Source organism: Adiantum capillus-veneris, chromosome 10 (genome assembly GCF_014529385.1).
Source record: "Adiantum capillus-veneris isolate H3 chromosome 10, ASM1452938v2, whole genome shotgun sequence".
Classification (NCBI taxonomy): Eukaryota; Viridiplantae; Streptophyta; class Polypodiopsida; order Polypodiales; family Pteridaceae; genus Adiantum; species Adiantum capillus-veneris.
Window position 1 is genome coordinate 78,784,579 of NC_140940.1, and position 23,797 is coordinate 78,808,375.

General features: G+C 38.4%; 1 protein-coding gene and 1 pseudogene across 1 annotated transcript; both read left to right on the forward strand.

Annotated features, from left to right (window-relative positions):
* The first annotated feature begins 126 nt into the window (after positions 1-126).
* Positions 127-1,431, forward strand: LOC147449122 (uncharacterized; annotated as a pseudogene).
* Positions 1,432-15,264: 13,833 nt separating this feature from the next.
* On the forward strand, positions 15,265-20,887 carry LOC147449123 (uncharacterized). The gene is made up of 10 exons (XM_086521517.1): positions 15,265-15,324; positions 19,058-19,348; positions 19,428-19,517; positions 19,589-19,687; positions 19,782-19,850; positions 19,949-20,053; positions 20,135-20,215; positions 20,303-20,377; positions 20,453-20,515; positions 20,615-20,887. Exons 1-10 carry the CDS (start codon positions 15,265-15,267, stop codon positions 20,885-20,887), a joined length of 1,206 nt encoding a protein of 401 aa, XP_086377643.1.
* The last annotated feature ends 2,910 nt before the right edge of the window (positions 20,888-23,797 follow it).

Sequence of the window (23,797 nt, forward strand, 5' to 3'; positions counted from 1 at the left end):
GTATTGAATATTCTTACAATAGTAACTTATTATTAAATAATCACTTGAAATTTATATTTTTTTAATTGTTATCTTTTACAGCCTTCTCTTAATGTTGTCTCAAATGCTAGTGATGAGAAAGAGAAAATGATTGATAGCTTTGAGGTAACGTTTTGTAGTATCAGTCTTTTGAATATAGATGTATATATAGTATCTATAACGCATGATTCTACTATTTCAAGCAGCATGACCAAAGTGTACTAGTCAAAGGAGATTTGTTATGCTTTGATGGTATGTCAGAGGTAAATATTTCATAATTTACTTTTTGTTATCTCTTTTTAACATAACATGCTTGTTCGTGAAAGTTAAATTTGTTCTACTTGTAGGCTGATAAGTTTTTAATGGAAATTAATAACATTGATGGGATTAAAGAGTACCAAGATGAGGTATGTCAAAAAGATTTTATATAATTTGAATACATAATCGGATTTTGTTAAAGTGTTATTTTAAATGTAGGATGGTGCTATGTTTAATGATGAGCTTCTTCCAATGTCGTACACGGAGCTATTACACACAAGACAATAAAAAAGAGTCCTAGCAAACAAAGATCTTGATACATCCGTTGAGACTTCTTCATCAAAAGTTCTATATGTAATTCTCATTTCATACTTCTTTTTGTTATTGAATGTTTTGGTTTTTAAAGTTTTTAGTTTACAACATAATATGGTTTTTCTATCACTTTCATTAGGATCCATCTTGTCAACGTAAGAGTGGCAGAAAGAGAAAGGTAAGTGTTCTTCTCTTTAGTTAACTTTTTATAATCTTGGAAAAGAATATTGCTAATTTGATTTTTAACTTCTTATTCTATGCTTTTTATATTGAAGATGAGTGAGAAAATGAAAACACTTAGTGAGCTTAACATCGCTCGCAAAAGAGAGAGCAATGTCAACGAAAAGGTATATAACTTAATTTAGGGGTAAACTTAATTTTGTGTTATAAAGAGTCTAAGTACAAGATTGATTTCTTCTCTTTTTATGATTAGATTGTGAGTACAAGTTCAAAGAAAAATATTGATTATGATGATTCTGCAAAGGTTGCAAAGGTGAGTGTTCAAAAGTACATGCTTATAAAGATTAGTAGTGAATCCATATAAAATATCTTATTAGATTTTTTTTATTGTAGATGGATTCGTACACATTAGAGGATATGGAGACTCTCTTATTAGTGTACACTAAGAAGAGAACACTCAATGAGATGTATTTTTCGCTTCGAAAGGTGTATCTGAATTTGAAGAAAGAGGAGATTACCTTCAAGGCTTATACTAAGGATTTGAAAAATCTAGATAGCCACTTGATGGTAAAGCAAGTTACGAGTTGGCTAATCGAGATGAAGAAGATAGTCATTCATGGCTAGTCACCTTTGAGTGCCAATGATATTGAACTTCTTTGTTAGAAGCATATTTCATGACAAAAACTTGTGATTTTGACTTTAGGAAGTTATTATGGTCTTTTAAATTGGAACTATGTTTAATGATTTTAAAACATTGTAATGTGGTGAGCTCTCAAAATTTGTCTTTTATACGTTTTGTCTACATGATTTGTGATGTGATATTTAAGTATAGTTGTTGCTTTAATTATGGTCAATTTTAATTACAAAGAGTTAGAGATTTTCTCCATATAGATATTAGGGATTATACATATAGGCGAAAGAGCAATTAGGTGTTCAAATTACCTATATAGATAATTTTGTATATGTAGAATGAGATTCTATGCTTGAATCACTACATAGAGAATGTTTCACGTTCTCTAGTTTGGACTTTTATTAGGTATGTATATCTAAAGTAGTAAAAAACATAGAGAATTTATTTTTTTTGCTATGTAGAGAAAGGTCAAAAGTTCCTTGTGGTCAAGTCAAGTCACTTTGCATGCAAGCCAAAATCGATGTAGAAGGAAAAGATTATAGGTCAAAACTCTATGGGCATGGAAGTTGACTCACTTTGCATGCAAGCCAAGATTGATGTAGAAGAAAAGATTGCAGTCAGAATTCTATTAGCTTAGAGGGAGTTTTGAGATCCTTATGTGTATGTGAAGCTCTAGATGACCAATTGGATTTCGATAATGATGATAAATAACACACTTCAAACCAATTTCTCTCCTGTCCCAACCATTTGCATGAAGTATCAAATTTGTTTTGAACACTTGCTATTTCTAAGTGGTAGGTATGTTTTTACCACTATGTCCATGTGGCAGGCCTTGTGATTTTATCACTTGTTCCTAATGTGCTAGGTTTGAGTGCACGAGCTCTTGGGGATGGTGTTCACTACGGCCTGGATACTGGTACATATTTTTAAAAAACCATTAATTGGGAGATGCTCTCCAATATCCCCCCCTTTTTGACTGCACACTGCTCTCGAAGGCTGAGGCATAAGGCCCCCCTCCCCCCCCCCCCCCCCCCCCCCCCGCCCCCCTCTTCCCGCAATCGTTCTCTCCTTCCCTTTTTCCGATGCACAAACACTGCTCGAGTCGGTTGAGGCATTCCTCAATCTACAGAAGCGACACTGCCTCCCTTCGGCCTGCGTATCCCATGTATCGTGAGCGACAGAGAGCTCATGCCGACATGCAAATTTTCTCTGTTGTGTGTGTGTGTGTGTGTGTGTGTGTGTGTGTGTGTGTGTGTGTGTGTGTGTGTGTGTGTGTGTGTGTGTGTGAGAGAGAGAGAGAGAGAGAGAGAGAGAGAGAGAGAGAGAGAGAGAGAGAGAGAGAGAGAGAGAGAGAGAGAGAGAGAGAGAGAGCATGCAAGCTGCACTTGTCGGCTCCCATGCAGCACTACCGGATTCAGCTCCATGCACAACTTTATTTTCCCTAACTCCGCCCCCGGCATCTACCCAGATTCTTGCCTTCCTAGTAATTTTCAAGAATCGTAGGGACATACTGGTAAACTGTGTGCCACCGTAGGATGCTATCCCGACCCCCGTGCCTAATGAATCCAAAATTGAGCAGTCTGTTGGTACAATCTTTTTTTCATTTCTTTTGACAAGAGATAATTTCTTTTGACAAGAGATATTCATGCTTTAGTAAAGGAACAGAAAACGAAAGGACGTTTTGTGTGTTTGTTTATTGTGTGGGGGCTTTGGTGTTTTGTTTTGGGGGAGGGGGGAAACGAGTTAAGCTATATATGCTTTAGAGCAAAGGAAGGACAATTAGGCAGTGATATTCTTTTAGAAATTCATTTCAAAAGGGAGCAAACAAAACAGGTAACTAGTATGATGTATCTTGAAGATACCTCACTAGTTGCAAATGAAAAGGAAAAGAAATGAGAAACGTGGCAGAAAGATGGAATGGGTTTGTAATGTGTGTGTGCGCGCGCTTATAAAAAGAGGAAAAATGTAATAATTTTTCTATCACCCAAGTGTGGTAGATTGGTAGATTAGCTGGGACGTGGGTAACTGCGTTGGGACGTAATTCCAGGCATGCATGTTCTAAGATGGAGACATACCATTAACAGCGAAAAGATGAGGAAGCTCCTGTTTATTTTGCAGCCTCATAAAGTAATCCAAGACTCTTCTGACAAACCATTGTTAACAAGTCTCTAATCCACATCAGCTACGGTCTCTGCAGAGTGAGGTTCCTTAAAGTTTTGAGTCAAGCCAAATTTAGCAAGCACAAGGAGCTTTTGACATGTTACCATATAGAAATTAGTTTTGGGTTCCATGTACTTCCTAGATCTAAGTAGGAAGTAAGGAGCTTTTTGCTAGATTGAACTACAGAATTCTTAAGTTCCTATATGATAGGTCTATAATTGCTGGATGGAACTAGCAACTTTCAAGTAGCTCTAGATTTCCTATATAGTACTAAGTGGAGTTGCTACCTGGAAGTAGTAAATCCTTGGACTAATGCAATTACTATATAGCAACTATGTGTAATTGCTAGTTGGAAGTAGTAAATCCCAATTCCACACAATTACTATATAGTAACTATGTTGACTTGCTAGTTAGAAGTAGCAAATCCTAAATTCAATGCAATTACTATATAGTAATTATGTAGTCACTAGTTACAAGTAACAAATTCTAGGTCCAACCCATATATATACTTACTAAGCATGCCTTTCCACATCGCAATATAGTGATTATTTTATACTTACGTATTTTTTTAATATATGTATGTACTATGGTACTTATACTATGTTTTATTAAGTTATTTTTTGATGTTTTTATTTTTTCTTGTATTTCATTTTTGCAAAGAACCTAAGTTTGGGCACTTGTCTATATCATTTTCTCATATCTTAGAGTTGCTTTTGTTTTTTTTAGAAGGTATATTGTATGGTGAGATTTTCCCAAGGAAAGTTGTGCAAGACCTATTTACTGTGTCTACTTTCAAAGGAGAGATTGTGGCGCCATCTCTTACTTTTTTATGGTCTGATTATGAAAATACTTATTAGTGTAGCTTAAAGGTGATACAAGTACTGCAAATGGTGCTACACTCCTTGAAACTCATTGCATATATATCTAGTTCAACGGGAGAATGTGTTCCCTACTACAAGAGGCAATAGATTAAAAACTTTAAATGTCAAATGTCCATATTAAGGCTTATAAATTCCATCTCTACTTGATGCTTGGTGAAGTTTTGAGATATTGTGTTAATTTTGGCATTAGGTCTCCCCAATCTCAAAAAAATATAAAGCAAATAAGTGGTCAAGAGAGAGCATGTATCGAGTATATCCAATGTGTTTCCACATGAAGCGTCTCATGAGGGTAGTTTAGAATTTCTCAAGTACGGAAATGGTGGCTAAGCTTCCTCTAAAGTTTGGTGCATTTTTTACTTAGTTTATTTTGGAGTTTGGTCATAAGACAGTGTAGAGTGTACCATAGGAGGACTTATCACAAGTGGATTGGGATAAAGTGACTCAAAGAGGGCGCCTTTAATTTTTTGGAAGATGTTTCAAGTAGGGAGTAAGGGTTGGAGTGCATGTTGTGCTATATATCGTATCTCTATATATAGCCCCCTGCTCCCCTCTATATAAACTCATCTCGTGTGACCACTTAACACACCTTTAGAGTTTGCAAATGTGGTGCCGTCCCTCTCTCCTCTATTTTTTGGATCGTGATTCGTCCTCGACTAATAATTTCGCCCTGCATATGTTCACCATATCATCTTTTCGCATAATGGCACTTCCCTAATTTGAAGATGCAAGTCAAGATGTTGAATCTACTAAGAGGTCCTCTCTTTGCATCCGAGAAAAACAACCTAGATCTTCTTTGTCCTTCGCCACTTGGACATATTATGTAATCAATTTTGAATAGGAAGGTAGCTAAGCACTTTTCGTGCTTTTGCAAATACCATACTATTGTCATATGTTTCAACAGAAGATGCCAAGCGTATCGTTTTTTTTGGATCATCCTCGACTAATAATTTCACATTGTATATATTCACCATATGAGCTTTTTGCATAATGCCACTGCCCTTGAATATGCAAGCCAAGATGCTTGAATCTGATGAGACACCCTCGCTTTGTATCTAACAAAAACTACCAAAAGCTTCATTGTCTATGTTGGACATGTCCTTCTTAGAAGGGCATCGCACTAGGCATACATATTGACCAATAAGTGCTTGAAATATACATCTTTCTCAACCAATTAACAACTTTTTGGAATCTCAAAAGTAAACAACATTTGCATACATGGCAAGAGATGACCTTTGGGATTGGAATTTCATCAACAACCTGTTGTGCTCTCAAAGGTAACCATAGTCCAAGAGACAACAATTGAGACACTTTCAAACATATGAACAATCCAAGAGATGCCCTTTAAGGCATAACACACATCAAGAACTTGGTGTGTTGATTCTTCATCTCACCATGTATAATTTGTCTATGTCAACCTCTTACATAGTGCATATGCGTTCAAAATGTTGCCAAGAGATGACATCTCCAATCAAGATGTAGTACACGAGGATGGCAAATGAAACTAAAATCTAATGAGCAACTTTTGTGCTTTGATAAGTCAATGTAACATTTAATTGTCTAATAACTTGTGTGTAGCGGAAAATAGCATGAACGTAGTGAACATTTCATTAGAATAGCTTCCTAATGAGAATAACAAGAGTGCTTGAGTGGAGAGAACAACAAAAAGTATAACACCTAGTTAGATAGCATGAACAATACTTCAAAAGAGAGAGAAATTAAGCAATTGACAACAGTTGAGGACCGGATTTGCATGGAGCCGGTCCTCCCTCCAAAAGGCTTTGTATTATGGTTTCTCCCATCAAGAGAGACATTTTACAATACAATTCTTTGTGTTCCTTCAATACTAGCTAGTGCAATGAAGATGGAAACTTCATGCACTAAGAAAAACACTTATCAAACACAACATCAATTGCCTCACGGTCTCAGACCCAAGACCTCACACACCTTCAAAGATGGTGAGAGCTAGCGGGGTATGAGAGTAGATTGAGAGGAAGAAGGAGTATTCTTACGAGAAAGATGTACATCTCCTCACATAATCACTCATATTAGCATAGCTTAGCTTATTAATTAGCATGGTAGAGGAGATGAGCATGCATTGAAGCTTGGCACTTGGTTGGATTTGCATCACAAAGCCAAGAGTTGTTGGTTTAGGCCTCCCTTCTCACAAGCCTAGAAGGAGAGAGAGCCTTCTTTGCTTCACACGTGAGATTGTGTGAGTGTGTGTGTGTGATAATGACTTCCAAAAATCAGTCCCCTCTCTCTCTTGATCGACCCCTCTTGCTCTTTGCTCATTCTTCCACCTCATTGGACCTCCCCAGGCCTAGCCAATGAAAATTAAGCAGCATAAGTGATAGTCTTCTGACATGTGTTCCCCTTTCCCCTTTTGTGAGAGCTTTAGGTAATTACTTAATTCAACTAAACTCTCATTGGACCCCTTTGTCTCCTAGAATCAAGCAAGCCATTGGGATGTTGAATGCTCATTGGACCCCTTGGGAGACTGTCCAATAGTCTTCTAGACAACTTAATTGTTATTGGTTCTTTTAATTAGCGTTTTTAAATTAATTAAACTAGATTTACTCTAGTTTAATTCTCATTGGTCCACCTCCAAGGCCATCCAATAGAAACTAAGTACACCTTGTGGACATCTGGGCTAGGGAGCTGACATGTGTCCCTCATTCCCTTTGTGTAAAGGGAGCTTGTGTGTATGTGTGTGATAGTTTCTCTCTCATCTCCTACTTCTAGGGCTCGCCCCCCTCCTATGTAGGGATGGTTGAAGACTTTTGGGACACACACAAAGCATCCAATTTCTCTAGGCTTTTGACCTTCGGACATAACCTTTGAATTTTGGAACCTTAGCATTTTGGAAGTCTTAATGGGTTGAACCTTAGGGTCTTTTAAGCCCATTGGTGTACATTGCTCCTTTGCAGACGGTCCCTCCTTTTGGATCCCTATTTACCCTCCTTTGGATCCCTATCGTGGCCGGTCTGCTAGCTTAACCAATATTCTAGCTTTTTCTCCCTTCGCACTTCCCCATATTAAATGATCAGTTTAACATGAGAAAATCATTTAGGAGAATTAGATATTGATTATTATGACAATAAACATTATTTAATTGGGTACAAATTCACCAATGATGGTCAAGTATGTGTCCTACTCTGGCAAGCAGCTGTCACTTTGCATACATATTGGCCCCGAGGATGCTCAATATGTGTCGTGCTTCAGTAACCCACTAATTTTATTAGTGTATCCTACTAACTTTGTACAAATCCTTCTTCTTAGTAGAGGATTTTAGTGATATACTAGAATAGACTTTCAAGACCTCATCATTCTATTCCCCTCCATGTTTGGGTTGTCTAGCAAATATTATCGGACATCAATCGTGGACCAAAAGCTTGCTAGCATTTTTTGAGTCCAAGGTATTAAGAAAAGGGTTAACGTATGGTGTCACATCTCTGGTTTAGTCAGCATTCCAATCAACATATAGTAATTAGCATGTGACCATGTAACAACATAATTTCCCCTTTTGGTCAAATCTTGTAATCAAATATTCCAAGAGACCACATCCAACATTGGAAGAGACCACAACTGAGATTGCTTGTTAAGATTAGCTTGTATCCCATTGCCTTGCTACATTTATTTACATAAATGACAGACACTATACACCTTCCTTCTAGCCCCTTCAGAGGCTATCCTACAATGCATCTTGTCCAAAAGACGACATTCTAGATAGAAAACTTGTGAGCAAATCCTATGATTTCAATAGAGTCCTCATCTCCTCATATGTGAACATGGAAGGGAGGCTATAGTGCAATTGGTCGGCGGTGATGGGTTGATAGCAAAAAGCTTATATATATATATATATATATATATACACACACAAATGATTTTAATATCCAAGGAGGACGTTGGGTCCAATGGCACTCAATATGATAATTTTGGGCCAATTGAACGTGATAAGTTGGACATAGTGTGAGAAGCTGCAATGTGAGGCAATTGACATACATCACTACATCCAATTAGAGGCAATTGTGAGCAAGAAAAGAAATCCATAATTCGAGATTCTAAGGAAAGGTTTGTTTATTGAGCATTGCCATAGTAGATATGTATGCTTCATTTCATGCTCTTTGATTGGGGACAAGGTTCTAGGGAGGCTTCCTAAATGTATACATAATTACGTCACATTTGTCATTGTCCGATATATTGTGAGATACGAGGACGCTTTCCTGTGTACTCAGAGAGGGAATTGGAGCGTTGGCTAGAGTTATGAGATAGCAGGATCAGAGATACCTCAGGTTGTTTTTGCTAGACTCATAGACTTTGGGAGAGTCGCTTGAGGAGACCAGACAGAGGGAGACATTCACAGAAGATCACTCACTTCTTTAGAGCAAGGACTCAATAGCCAGATGAGCATGCCTCATGGAGGCTCCATTAGAGGATCAATACTATTATAGCACGTTATGGGGGACACCTAGTACGACTATTTACAGAGGATGAGATTCATGAAGCTCTTCAATGACCGATGCAAAACTTCCTCCTCGGACAACGCCCGAAGTGGGGCATCCTCGGACATTGACGAGCATGATGATGATTTTAGTGTGATAATTTTAGTCTTTCACTTTCCTTCATTTTATTTTTGTACCCAAACATTGGATTAAAGCCTAATTTTTGAAGGCTTCGATGCCCTTCGGAGGCACTTTTGCTCTTCAGTGAGGGGCAAACATATTTTTACCCTTCGAAAGAAGAATAGAATATTGAAAAATCTTTGAGTAGCCCTTCTAATTTTTGCGTAAATAATGATTAATGAAGAATAACTAAAAGTTTAACTACGACGATTTTCCAAAGTTTACACAAGGGACATAAGTGATTTAGATCCCTATATAACTGCCAACAGTATATACACTCCTTAACATGTGTATGCAAGTATGATAATCCATAAAAACAATGAATGAGAACCTTAATGCCATACGCGACAGATAAATACCCATAGAAACTATGGCACACTAGTAAGCAAGTTGCAACCTAGTTATTTTTTTTACGTGGATTTTCTAAGAGGTGTTCTCAAAGGTTAATGTCATAGGTCGTTTAATATGACATTTCATTTCATTTCATTGCACTTAACTCTCTATCCTATCTCCAGTTGTAGGCGAAAAATTATGCCTTGCTAAACTCAGCCATGGCGCGTGCCCATTGACGAGCTCGCCCTCTAGCCATGGCGCCCATCGAGCTCGCCCTCTAGCCATGGCGCCCATCGAGCTCGCCCTCTAGCCTACTGAATATCGCATTCATTCCCCTGCTCTACTGCTGCGCGCTGCGCTCTGGCCCGCTGCTGGTAATCATGTAGCCACCTTCGAGCTCTCACCTCTTCATCCCCATCTCGGCACACTCCTGCGGTGGAGCTTTGTGTGTCCTGACGTACGTCGTCCTGACTGGCGCCGCTGAAGCTAGGGTATTGATTAAGCTCGGCCTGTTGCAGTACTGCGCCGCTGCCACTACCACTTCAGCTGCCACGTCGACCTGGCCAGCGCTATTATAAGCAGGTGATAGCTTGAATAATATATAAGAACAACAAATTAAGGGGTGACTCTTGCAATACTCTCGAATAATATAACTGAGCTAGGATTTCTCTTCTTCTGTGTGACAGATGTTAATGCAAGAAAGCAGTCGCGGAAAGAGCCGGGGTCCCCCGTTCCTTAGCGACGACATCAGTTTGAGACATTGATCTCTCGAACCTCCTCTTCAAGGATTTTCGAGCAGTGCCTACAGTGGTCTAATATATTCGATTATCAACAAGTAAAGCTTTTCATTTCAAAGCATTTCATTTCAAGGCATTTCATTTCAAAGCTTTTTTTTTTCTAGAAAAAGATCCTTCTATTAGTCACTGAAACTTCCCATAGGGCTACAACCACCTCTTTAAGAGAGGGCTACAACAAACATGATGGGAGACTCTCCCAATGAAAAAACCAGCATATGTACAATGGGGCTAAATCAAGAAATGGAGGGAGGGAAAAGCCACACAGGTGGTCGGTAATGCCATCAAAGTAATCCCTAGACCATGGTGTAAAAATTCATTTCAAACCATTTCATTTAGCTTATGTCGCTTTTCCACATAAAGTAAAGCATTATATTGAAACTGCCCATAGGGCTACAACCACCTCTTTAAGAGAGGGCTACAACAAACATGATGGGAGACTCTCCCAATGAAAAAACCAGCATATGTACAATGGGGCTAAATCAAGAAATGGGGAGAGGGAAAAGCCACACAGGTGGTCGGTAATGCCATCAAAGTAATCCCTAGACCATGGTGTAAAAATTCATTTCAAACCATTTCATTTAGCTTATGTCTCTTTTCCACATAAAGTAAAGCATTATATTGAAACTGCCCATAGGGCTACAACCACGGGCTACAACAAACATGATGGGAGACTCTCCCAATGAAAAAACCAGCATATGTACAATGGGGCTAAATCAAGAAATGGGGGGAGGGAAAAGCCACACAGGTGGTCGGTAATGCCATCAAAGTAATTCCTAGACCATGGTGTAAAAATTCATTTCAAACCATTTCATTTAGCTTATGTCGCTTTTCCACATAAAGTAAAGCATTATATTTCATTTCTGCTTATGGCACTTAGGCCGTCTTTGTCAAGAGTCAAGGGATCTGGAGGGTTAGGGTGGGGTGGGGGATTTCAACCCAAGTGCATTGACAAAGAGGTTGATCTTTTTTGCAAATGTTGTGATTTACCGCGAATGTTTATTTTTAATGCTCTAAAAAACTATACCTTTGAACAACTTTGGGGAAACCTATAGATGAGAATTTATAGAAATGTCTTATATTTGTTGAATAATTAGGGTAAAAAAGGGATCTAATTATTGGGTGCGTAGACTTGATGTGTATTTAGAGAGAGAGAGAGAGAGAGAGAGAGAGAGAGAGAGAGAGAGATATTTTTTAATAATTACCACTTCAAACTTATTAGGTATTTGTAATCACATTGTCGTTATGGAAAAAGATCAAGAATTGCCTTGGAATGTTATGAAAGCAAGCGCTTATAAGGTTCGCTTTGACCTCGTGAAAAGCGTTGTTGATGGCTTGAAGGAAAACGGAGTCAACATAGATCATTGGCCAGAGACCTTCTATTATTTATTTGGCAAAGATGGGCCTCCCACATGTGTAGTAACCATCTTTATAGACGATTCTATAGGGTGGCATGTAAAATTGGGTGTGCTATCATTGAAAGCATGTCTTGGGCTTGTATCTGGTTACAAAATCTCTACCCTAGGATTCCAAAGTATGCCTATTGATGTAATTCACTCTAGGCTAAAGCTTTTACTAAGCCTCATACCCAACAAGAAAATTTGGAGTTGTGTTCTTCCTCCATTGGTTGTAGAAGATGCTCCAGGCTATGATTATAATTTGTGATTAAGAAAGTTCTTATTTAAAGTGTGTCATCTTCTTTCATTAAAAAAAGATCAAAACTTCTATTCTTGCTTTGTTTTCTTTCTTAATGATGATCTCAAATCTGTATTGACGTAAGAATTCTTTTTGAAATATAGAGTGTTTATTAGTCATGAGTCAAAGTCTATCTTGGAAGTGCTCGTGCGATTACCTTTGCAAACACTTATCAAATGGGTGTGCTTTTGTAACAAAGAGGACTTTCTATCATCACCGTCAACAAGATGCATTGGGAAAAGTCCACCCATCAGTAAGTAAAAGGAGAAGGGTGCAGCTAGAGTTAGACTGCCCTTCCACGTCAGCTCTGGTTACACCTCTATCTACACCTACAACTATGTCAACTCTTCTTGAACCCCAAGTTTCGCCCTCTATTGGTCCAATTAATAGAGTGGAAAGGGTTAGTAAGGGTGAAAGACACACTATTTGCCGTTGCTCACTGTATTGCGGAGGCGGTCGACAAGTTCATGCTTCGACCTATTATCGTCATCAAGATCTCTTAAAAAAATATGATAGCTTAAAAAATAAGTTTGGCTTAGCTGAACATGGGCTATCAAGCGAGAACTTCGCCTACGATCATGTGCAAGACTCAAGTGACCGTGAACACATGTCATTTGAGGCAGAAGTGGATGATCAAAGCCAAAATGAGGCTCCCATGGACACGAATGATGTTCTAGAAGATGATTTCTCTATTTTGTACATGGAGCTCATTGAGAGAGTAGTGGAACTACAATCTCTATGGGATAAACATCGATTACCAATAGGTGTACAAGATAAAATGCTTCGCTTGATGTTCGGCGATTTTGGGGGATCAAGGGTCAGTCGTCCAAGCGCCAAGCAAAGTTTAGCGAGACTACTAATTCAGCTCCCATCTACATGGGAAGGAGACCTTGGTGGTATTAGAGTCCCTGCATGTTGGGACCAACTACAGACAATGCTGAAAGGGCTCGGAATGATTTCTGCCCAATGTTATCGTGTCTGCACAGGATATCAAGGGGCAAGGCATCCGCCACAACTCCTTCAACCAAGTTCGGAAGATAATTTTATTGGAGAAATGCCAAAGTGTTTATGCTCTAGAGAACCTCGCTCTAAAAAGCTAAAGCGAGGTTGCCTTCAGTGTTGTGAAAAATGCCCCGTTTGTGAAAAGCCAAGGAAGTGTATGCTATCTTTCGACTATATACCAATTGGACCTCAATTAAAGCTTTTGACTAAATGCAATACATTTTGTCATGAGATGTTGAATGTATGGCGCCATAAGCAAGAATGGCTTCCTGAAATTGTAAACGATGCAGAAAGAAGGATCGTTGATTTCTGGAATGGAACGAAGTTCCAAGAAGTAAAAGATTTCTGGGATCCAATGGTTTTATATGAGCTACCAGTGGTTTGCTCTAATCCAGTGTGCAAAAAGATCTACACCACTTTTCCAAGCTCTAAGCGACATGAAGCCTTGCAAAGAGGATGGGATGCAGATAAAGGAGCTTATCAATTCACGTGTCTCGAATGCTTGGAAGATATTCAATGCAACAAGAAATTTCAAAGGGTTAGTTATCCATGTATAATTTTTGTGACATTATTTCACTCATCTTTAATGCTAATATGTGTGATGGTGTGGTCAGGGTGATCCCCGTAATGTAGCGTTGTTGCTTCATTGGGACGGTTTTCAGACGTCCCGGACGACTCAAAAAAGTTGTGGTGCTGTGGAGATTTTGTTGCTTAATGCAGGTCCCAACTCCTCCATAGAGGTCTTGCCAGTATTGTTTATCCTGCAAAGTTGTAAAAAGAGTATAAAGAGCTCTGGCGATGTTTTTGCAACATGCTTTACTCCTTTAGTGGATGAGCTAGAGAAGTTATATCTTCATGGAGTGGATGTGATATATGAGTATCCAGTAGAAAAAGTTTTTGAGGATCCTGAAGGTTATTCAAAGTTGTGCACGATACGCGCCATGGTGATGATGGTTACTGGAGACCACCCTGCATAGTGCAAGATAGGCATGTTTAAAAATGGACGAAGTGACTTTTGCAGGCGTGACAAGGCACAAGCAACTCTAGTGAAAGATGGTACAAAACTGGATGGTCGATATGTTTATAATGAAAATCGCTATCAAAGTAGATTTCCACCGCCACATAGAACAATTGGTGAGATGAAAGCTGCTTTGGAGGAAGCCAGGCGATGCTGTACACAAGTTGAAAAGGAAGCAGCCTTGAAAAAATCAGGTCTCTCAGGGGTCTCCATCCTGTGGAGACTTACTGACTTATATGGTTTTGATGTATCCCTTGACTGCGTGTACGATGTGATGCACACAATGTCATTAAATATATTTAAGAAGTATATTTCACATCTAATTCAGAAGGCCGATGCTTCTCAAAAGAAGGAGATAGATGCAGCTGTGAGAGAACTCACCAAGGTGATGCCTAGCTCAATTCGATATGGACGGTGGCCAAATGCTCCAAGTGTCTATTGTGACTCTTTTAAGGCTGAGGAGAATCAAAAATTTATTCAGTGGTGTCTTCCTTATATTCTAAGGACAGTCAATGGGATAGATGAACAGATGCAAGTTCTCGGCTATTTATTGATTGATATAGCTCATAGTTTCTACAATTACTCTAGAGATCATGGCTGGTCCATTGTTGATATTCAAGTGGTAAAATCACTTCTACAATCTTGGAGAATTCAAACATAAGAATACTTCGGAGCAAATTCTTCTCCCTTGGAACATGTTGCTGGAAGTGGTGAGCTTCTTGATGATGTGATACGCCATGGTCTACATGATCGGTACTGGTGTTATATCTTTGAGCGTCTTGTAAAGATATACAGCACCATCAAGACAAATAATATGCAGGATGAAGCATCATTTGTCCAATATTATTTGAGGAAGTTCTTTACTAGAGTTTTTCAGATTGTGCAATCAGACAGTGATGGGCTTCTTCCGGAAAAAAGATTCTTAAGATCTTTGCATGCCTCAATGGGTGGCACTTTCAGTAACTCCGCTATAGAAGACTACTCAGAGGAGTGTCCACTGCAACATATGGATGGTTTAGCAATTGTTTCGTCTATTGGTGCAACGAAATCTTTGTGGAATACCTTGTTGAAACATGGTCAAAGATCTTCATGTATAGATAGCCTTCTTCTCAAAGGCATTGCAATTTCAAAGAAGCGATGTGTTTATCGGAATCCAACAAGTGAGGAGTCTACCTTTTTAAGGAGCTTTTGGAACATTGAAGCAAGCATTCCTATTGCAGAAGTAAAGGCGTATGACAAGGTTCTCTTCAGAGGGGAAATATACAAAGTTGGCTCTGATGTGGTGGTGAAGGTTGATGATATAAATCAACAAGTAGAGTAAAGGGGCCATTGGAAAGCTTGTATAACTTCTTTTTTCTCTATGCAGCATCAAGGAAAGTCCATGCTTTTCTTTGCAGGGAGATACTATAAGCAATGCATTGTAGGTGATACTCATTCAGAACGATTACTTATTGATACAGTTACAGGAATGAGTGTCCTTGAAAAGATACCGTTGCCCTTCACTTGGGATTGTATTCGCCCAATCTCATCTTTGCTACATAAGTTTATTCCAATGCCATTATCGCGAGGACATAAGTTCATAGCTTATGAAGTGAAAGACTTAAAGAGAAGGGATAGATTGCTAGAGGAAGGACAATGTGGAAATGTTCCTTTATGGCTCCAAGAGCATGATATAGTAAAAGTATGCATCAAAAATGGAGGTGTGGAACAATTGAAGCATGCCGTGGTTAGGGAAATAAACTGTGAGGAAAAAATGGCAAAGCTTGCTATACTAAAGCCTCCTATGCATCAAAGCAATATTTGGAAAGTTCAAATAGAGGAGAATGAATGGAGAAGTTGGGATAGTTGTCTGTTTCTGCTCGAAGGTTGGGTTGTAGTGAAGAAGAAGAAGATCACTAAGCTAGGGGAGCTTGATCGTTGGGTACCTATTATATGGCGCTCCAATGAATGATTATATTTTGTAATTCACTATTTGAACATGTCTAAAATGTGTCAAGTTTACATTTAATTTTGTACCCCACTATTTGAGCATGTATACAATGTGTCAAGTCTATATTTAATTTTGTAACCCACTACTTAGATATGTCTATATTGACTTAAGTCTCTTTTTTTTAAAGTGATTTAACTTGTTTTTATTGGTGGTTGTTAATTATTTTTATATGTGTGTGCTTGTTTGACTTTGTTAGGGTAAATATGAGTTGTCCGCAATCTATTTTAGCTGCATTGCTTTCGAAACCTCATGATGAAGCTCTCAAAGAGTTGAGTGTATGGAGAGCCCATTATGCTGGGAACAAAAGAATTTTAGGAAATCCTACTAGCATTACTACACATGGGGATCCACCTTGTGCAACTAAATATGATCCAGAGATATATGACCAGGTGTTTAGACCTCCACCTCCCACACATAGAGATGCAAGGAAGCTTTATGGTGAGGCGGTCCGGGGCGGGCAACAAGAGAGGCGACCTCTAAACACCCCTCAAGGCTCCCGTGCTGCTCAATTCGGGCTGGGGCAACCACAAGCACAACACAACAACAAACCCACAGCCAAACCCAAACAAGATAGGGGCACCACCTAGTTATGGTATGCGAACTAGGACGCAAGAGAGATTTTGGCACAACCAAGAAGATGCACCACACAACACACACAAGCAACCTCACACCAAGACACACACAAAATGGACCAGAGAGAGCTAGAGAAAAGGGAAGAGAGAGAGGAAAGGATCTTGCGTAATACCTTATTTGTGACTTGAAAATGGAGATGGTTCGTTATGATGCTATCCTAGAACTTGTACAAAACTCACTCAATGCTTAGTGATTGCTAAACATTGCCAAAACACACACACACTGTCTTAGGGTGTGGGAGACCTCTCACCACAATACCCTCTTACAATGGACACAAAATTGGCAATGAAAAACGCACTAAAACACTTTCTAAAATCAAGATCAACCGATAGAAACTAAAAATACACAAGTCGCCTTGAATTCACCAAATCGTATTGCACAAATGGAAGGACGAAGATTTGAACGTCGAATCACGTCTTTGATGCAACAAACCTCAATTTATTGATGATGAAGGAGCATACAAAAATAGTGGTTTTGAGATTTGTGGAACTCACGCTCTCTCACTTGCAATGTGTAGCTCGAAGGCTTCTCTCACATCAAGAGTGAAGCTCACAAGTGGTTGCTACACCTAAGTCTCTCCTCACGCATAGAGTGTTGGGGTACTATGTGAGATGTTGGAGGTTGTTTTACAAGAAGGAGAGGGGCCTATTTATAGGTTGGAGACCCCTCATTAAGATTATTGGAAATCCTAATTTACAAGCTAACAAATCAGGATTATGATTTTTTTGAATATCAAAGCATTGCGGGCCTTCTTTGTCTGCTTGAGTCATATGTGTGGGCTCAAAAGAGAGCATTATTGATGGTAGATAAGGTGAAAGTAAGTTTTAAGGAAGGGGGGAGAGAGAGAGAGAGAGAGAGAGAGAGAGAGTTACTATACATGTCTTGAGGTGAGGTGTCTTTTATGGTTAGGTCAATGCTATTTTGTGTTAGTATGTTAGTGGTTAGTGTCACTAGAAAGTTAATGTTATATTTACAATGGGTAGAATGGGTGGGATGGTTGGAGTAAGATGGTTGAATGAAGTGAACAAATCCTTGTGATGGTGAAGCTTGAAGAAGTTTTGGACTTACTTGTGTAGGTTCTCAAAATGACCATCGATCTTCTTCTTCGTCTTCTCTTCTTTACGCCACCGCTGCCAAGGTTGATCATCGTGATGAAAATGGTAATTCCGTTGATGAGATCTTTTGATTTGCAGAGGTTAAGCATGGTACACATGCTGAATTTATGTATATATATAAGGAGTAAGATGGAATTGTACTTTGGAGATAATAGAGAGAGGCATAGAGATGGTGTATGTACATGGAGAGCTCATATGAGAGCTATGGGAGTAAGTGGGGAGGTTAATGGTGAAGAAGGTGAGAGAAACCATTGAAGGTGCAGGTTTGAGTGAGGTATTGAGAGAAATGTGTGTGTGTGTGTGTGTGTGTGTGTGTGTAGAAGTGTGGAAAGAGGTGAGAGAAGACTATGGGCTACTTGTGAAAAAAGTGGGCAGACTGGGGTCCACTCAAAAAATCATAGCTCACCGCTGGTAGCTCCAAAAATCATGAAAAAATTTGAGGTGATTATTCAGAGCGTGGGCTACATTTTCTCTTTTGACCACTGCTCCAAATTCGGAGTGGAGATAGGTGCCAAAATTCTCACCAAAAAGCCTGTTTTTATGCTTGCAAAAGTCTTTTAGTGGACCCCTCCTTTGTTGAATTTGTACAATGCATCCAAGAGTGAGCCCCTCCTTTGTCATATCATAATACAAAGCATCCAAGTTGCCCTTGACACATGCATGGAGGACGATTATTGGTGAATAAAGAAATATATACATGGTGGGACTAGTGTATGGACTATTCATGGACTTTAGCTCAATGAGCACATGGTGTTAGAATAATGAGTAAAAATAATAATAAAAATATGGAGGAGTTATGGATATGGAAAGATATTGGAATCATATGATATGGTCCCTCCTTGAATTATTTTGTGTGAAAGAGGAAAAGGTATGCAAGTAAATAATATAATAAAAGTAACCAATGAGTAGAAATCAATTTTTTGTTTTCACGAGGGTGAGGGTGAAAATGTAGGAGTGATTTGTATAAAGGAAAAAATATGAGGTTAGAGTATGTACATATTGGCAAAAAAATATATATATATAATTATGGTGTAAGAGGATGAAAGAAGGTGTACATAGGTTTAATAAAACACACACCTAAGTAGAAATATTTAAATAAAATACCAAAATAATTATAAAAAATCCCTATATTTAGGCCATATATACAATGAAATATTTACACACAAAGAGGCCATAATATACTTTTATTTTTTTATTATTTTTATTTTTTTTGGCTCACCTAGCCCAGTGACTAGCTAGCTGAGGGTTTTTTAAGAAGATATGGAAAAAGTCCCCTAATTCACACACGCCTATTTACAGTGAAATGGTAGGGATAGCCATAGTGTTTGGGTGATTTTGGTAGGGTGAGGTAGCTTACTATGGCAATTATGGAGAGCCGGAAAACGGCTATCAATGGTAGAAATTTTCTTTTGAAGTATCATCCGGATCAATATAGAGTGTTATACTCTAACTATGGGGAGGTGGGAAAATGGTTTGCAAAAGTTGACTCTATTGGTGACCTTCGAAACAATCTTGAACGAAAGAGTCAAGTTATGAGCATCATTGGAGACAACATAGGCAAACTCAAAGACATTGTCATAGATGGAGCTTCTTATCCTTGGAAGGAGGAGGATATTTATTTATGGTGTATCAAGTCTCTTGCCGCTAAGCGCAAGTATACCAAACGAAAGGCCCACCAATCAACGTCTTCCTCGAGTGGATCTACGGTATGGTTATTTAATGCATTAATAAAGATATGTTTTTTGTGTGTTTTATACTTACATGATATTTTAAATGCAAATATAGGCCATAAATAATGATTTACATGATAAGGATGTTGGGATGCAACATGGAGAATCCAATGACTTGGATAAAGATGATTCTCCTAACAAAATGGTAAGATAGTTAGCATGAATACTTAGTGGCTTATTTGATGCTTTTTTTCATCTACATTTTATTTTCAATAGGTAGAGAATGCTCACGATGACAATGCTTTGGCAAAGCTTACTGACATGGATACTGTTGTGGTAATTGAAAACAAGATGGAAAAGGAGGCACCAGCTAATGTGAGTCATTGGTTACTACACACTATTCATCTTGAGCTTCTAAATGTGTGTTCTTAAAGTTAAATTTGTTTATGGTTTATTTATGAAAACTTAGGAAGATGTAGAAGTATATATTCCAGAAATTCCTTGGCAAAATAATGATGAAGAAAATGATGCTTATGAGGTATGTTCAAAAGTACTCTCTCTCTCTCTCTCTATCTATCTATCTATATATATATTTATATTTATATTTCACTTAAATTATGATTATTTTTTATTTAGGAGTATCAAAGATTTATATCAAATGGGAGCTTTGGGGTTGCTTTGGAAGAAAAAAAATCTTATGAGAGTTCACATGGTGTTGATCATAACCATGTAGAGAACAAGGTTTGAGTTTGAAGTTATGTTGTTTGATGCATAAAATACATTTTTTGTATTGCTTGATTATTGTGATTGTTTGGTATATAGAAAATGAAAGATAACACTTCAAGTGAATTTTGCGATTCAAACATAGATCTGCTCTCTAGAAAAAGTGTGCGAAAAAGAAAGGTATGCTAGTAATATATTTGCGTTGAGTAGCTTGATCGATATTGGATTTTACTTTCTTTTATAAGTTGTTGTGTGTCGTGTTTTTAGGCTACGAGTAAGCTTCAGGAGCTTCTCAAAAAAAAGGAGAAAGCTTCAAAGGTTTCCAATAACAAAAAGAAAAAGGTAAATTGGTTAATTTAAGCTATATAAATGAAATCTTGGTAACTAGGATTAAAACTATATTGTTTTCATGTTTAGGAACTATCAAGTGGATCCAGAGAAGAGAGTATTATTGATGAAAGCTCTGTTTTAGAAAAAAAGGTGTGTATTTTGTTAGGTGTACTACTTGCACTATACTTTGACTAATACACATAGAGTTTAACTAGATGATGACTGATACTCTTTGTTATTTTTTTGTAGGCACGAGAGTTATGTGTAAGTGATAAAGAAGCCATTCTAATGAAATGGCTTGGTACTAAGAAGGTTGAAGACATTTATCATGTTGTAAAACCTACTTATACTGCTCTCAAAAAAACACATTCCTTCTTCAAGAGGAAGGCGGGTGACACCAATTCTTTTACCATGTGTGAGGATTTAGTGACTTGGCTCTTAGTGAAGAGCATAGTTTGTATCAATTTTCATAAGGTAGGAGCTTTGTCACTCAAAGATGTGGAGTTGGAAAATGAAGATTGAGATTTGTATCTTTGAAACTTCTATGTGTTTGAAAGTGACATTATCTTATTGAACTTTCATATTTGGTTACATGTACCTCTCTTGTTAAGTTGATTAAATCATTTCCTGAATCACTTAAAGATTTGACTTAGCATACATTCTACTAGTTTAGATTTTCTATATGTCAACCTAGTTTAAATTTTCTAGGTCATTAACTAGTTTAGATTTACTTGGTGACTTATTAGTTTGGATTTGCTAGATGATTAACTAGTTTGACACACTAAGGTCAAACTAGCAAGTGTGAAGAGTTTCTAGTTAGATCTAGCAACTTAGTTACTATATGGTAGTACCATTTGCCATATAGTAACAAACTTACTAGATTGACCAACTAGAAACTGTCTCACAGTTGCTAGTTTGCACTTTTACTAGTTGTGTGTATTCAAACTAGTGAATCATCTAGCAAATTTATATATTTTTCTATATGGTAACATGTCAAAAGCTCCTTGTGAAGTATCTGTGGATTCTTCGACATAGCCTATGGCTTGTCTCAGCATTTCTTTAGTCTCTAATATTCCGTTCGGAAGTGGATTGTACTGCATAACGGCGAAGAAATCTTTCCAAGCTGTACGTCGTCCTCTGTCTTTAAGGCCCACAAGGTAAATTCTGTTTGCCATTTCCACCAGCTTAGTCCCGACTCCCCAACGAGTCGTGAGGAAATCCATATGTCTTTGATAGTTTGCTTCGAATTCGCATAAGGGCTCTCAGGAAGCTAGCCTGCATCATCATGATGCGTAAACGTGCTCTGCTTGCATTGAATGTAGCCTGCAGGCGGCGGTGTGTAGGAATTTTATGGCATCACATTTTATTGTGGCCTTGTAAGTACCACCCACACACGCAAGCTCACCCTCAATACCTATGGCACACTTCTAGCCAAAAGCTCCTCCACCAATGCTGCGCAGATCAGCGGGGCTCACTCGTACCCTTCTTCTAGCTTGCTTGCTTGAAAGGAACAATGCCAGCTTCTTCTTCTGTAGATGTGCCGTGGCTCTTATAAGGAAACCCCTTTCATGCAGCTTAACCAGGATATGAAAGAGAAGGCAATAGCCTTTAATTTAAAAGGCTCTCTCACAGGCTTCTAGTATTGATTCTCCCTTTGTGCCACGTAAAATCCCCATAAGGGATCTCACATTCCTGTGTTTTTTCCCACCCTAGTGTAAAATTCCCTACAGTGGATTTTAAAGGGAATGACAAATTCCCTTGTGGGAAGTTTAATTTCCCTTGAGGGATAATGCTTTTCCATGCGGGATAAAAATTTAAGGTGTAGGCCTTTCCCCAGAAAGAAGATGACCCCATGGCGACCGGCGGGGAGCCGAAAGCCATGGGGGAGTCTTCTTTCTGGAGGAAAGGACACTCAGTGTCCTTTCCCAGCCGTCACGTGCCGGAGGGAGGAGGGCTATTACTTTCCCTGCGCTGCTGACGTGTATTCTTACTGCTGACATGTCAAGCCTACAATTACTTTCCTTGTGCTGATTTGGGAAGTGTTGATTCGCCACTGGTGGTCTGAGATTCCGGTTGCTGATTTGGATGCCCTTGATCGGTCTGCAGACTGTCCACAGCGTCAACAAATTCTGCCTACTGAGTTGTCACTCATCGGGCAGTGAAGGGATCGTATTCTGCTCAGGAAAGTGGAGCAAATGGACGGCTGGGAGAGCACGCCCTTCGACTCCCGACCGTGACGGTGGGAAAAGTAAAGGGTGTCAAATTCCCTCCTGAGACGTTTAATTTCCCTCTAGGGATAATGTTCTTCCATGTGGGAATAAGTTCTGAGGTGGGAAAAGTCAAGGAAGTAACTTTCCCTAGTTCTCGAAAGAGGGATAAATAGTGAAAAAGCTCTTCAAACGTTTTTCCCGTAGTCATGAAACAATGAAAACAAATATATTCATAATTGGAAAAAATTCTCAATCTTATAACCCAATCCTTCTCTCACCAAGGTGCTTCATAATTACAATCCAAGACAGAGATAGAAAGTTGCCTTCATGACAATATATTATGAGTAGAAATCAAAAGTTGCCTCATGTATTAACATATTATGATTTGCTCACATTACGAGCACACTTTGCTAGGATATTCTGAAATGAGAGATTCTACATAACAATAGTATTGATTGCAAACTAAATGTGTGATACACATTTTGGTTCATGTTCAAGGTGCGGTTAAAGAAGACAAGTTTTGAATCCTACCAAAAAAACTCATCAAGAATATTTTCTTCTTCACCTTTCCCAGGAATTGAAATAATTATCCTTACATTCAAATTGTCTCAAAATGTCAGAGTCTTTGGATTCATCAGCTTTAAATTGACAAGTTAAATTCTCATTTTGCCTACTTAAGAACAAGCATTCTCTATACAAGAATGTTAAAACTCAAATTAAGTAATGTCCTGTATAAAAATTTTCATCCTAAATGGGTTCTGTACCAAAAAAATAATCCTAAGTGGATTTTCCCACTATCCCCAAAACTGGTATAACCGAATGTAGACAACTCAAATTAACATTTTTATTATATAGGCTTCCCGTGCATACATGGATGCGCGAGTGCATTTCTTGCCTACTAGAAACATCAAAAAATGCATGTTGACATGGAACTCTCTACGAGCAAAGTGATAGAATTGAACTATCAAGATAAAACCATTTTAGCTGATGAGTGTGAATAAAATCTCACCCATAATTAAGCATACAACGAAACAATCTAGTCACACAGAAACAACTTGAAATTAGAGAGCATCCTCTAATCTTGAAACCAAAGCCTAACACCTATCTCTTAGACGAAGTCTTGAAGACCACCATGGAAATAACATTACTGTTTAGATTAAAACATTGCCAAAAGCAAATAGCATGAGCTCCCCTTGAACCTCAACTTGACAAAAGCCAAATC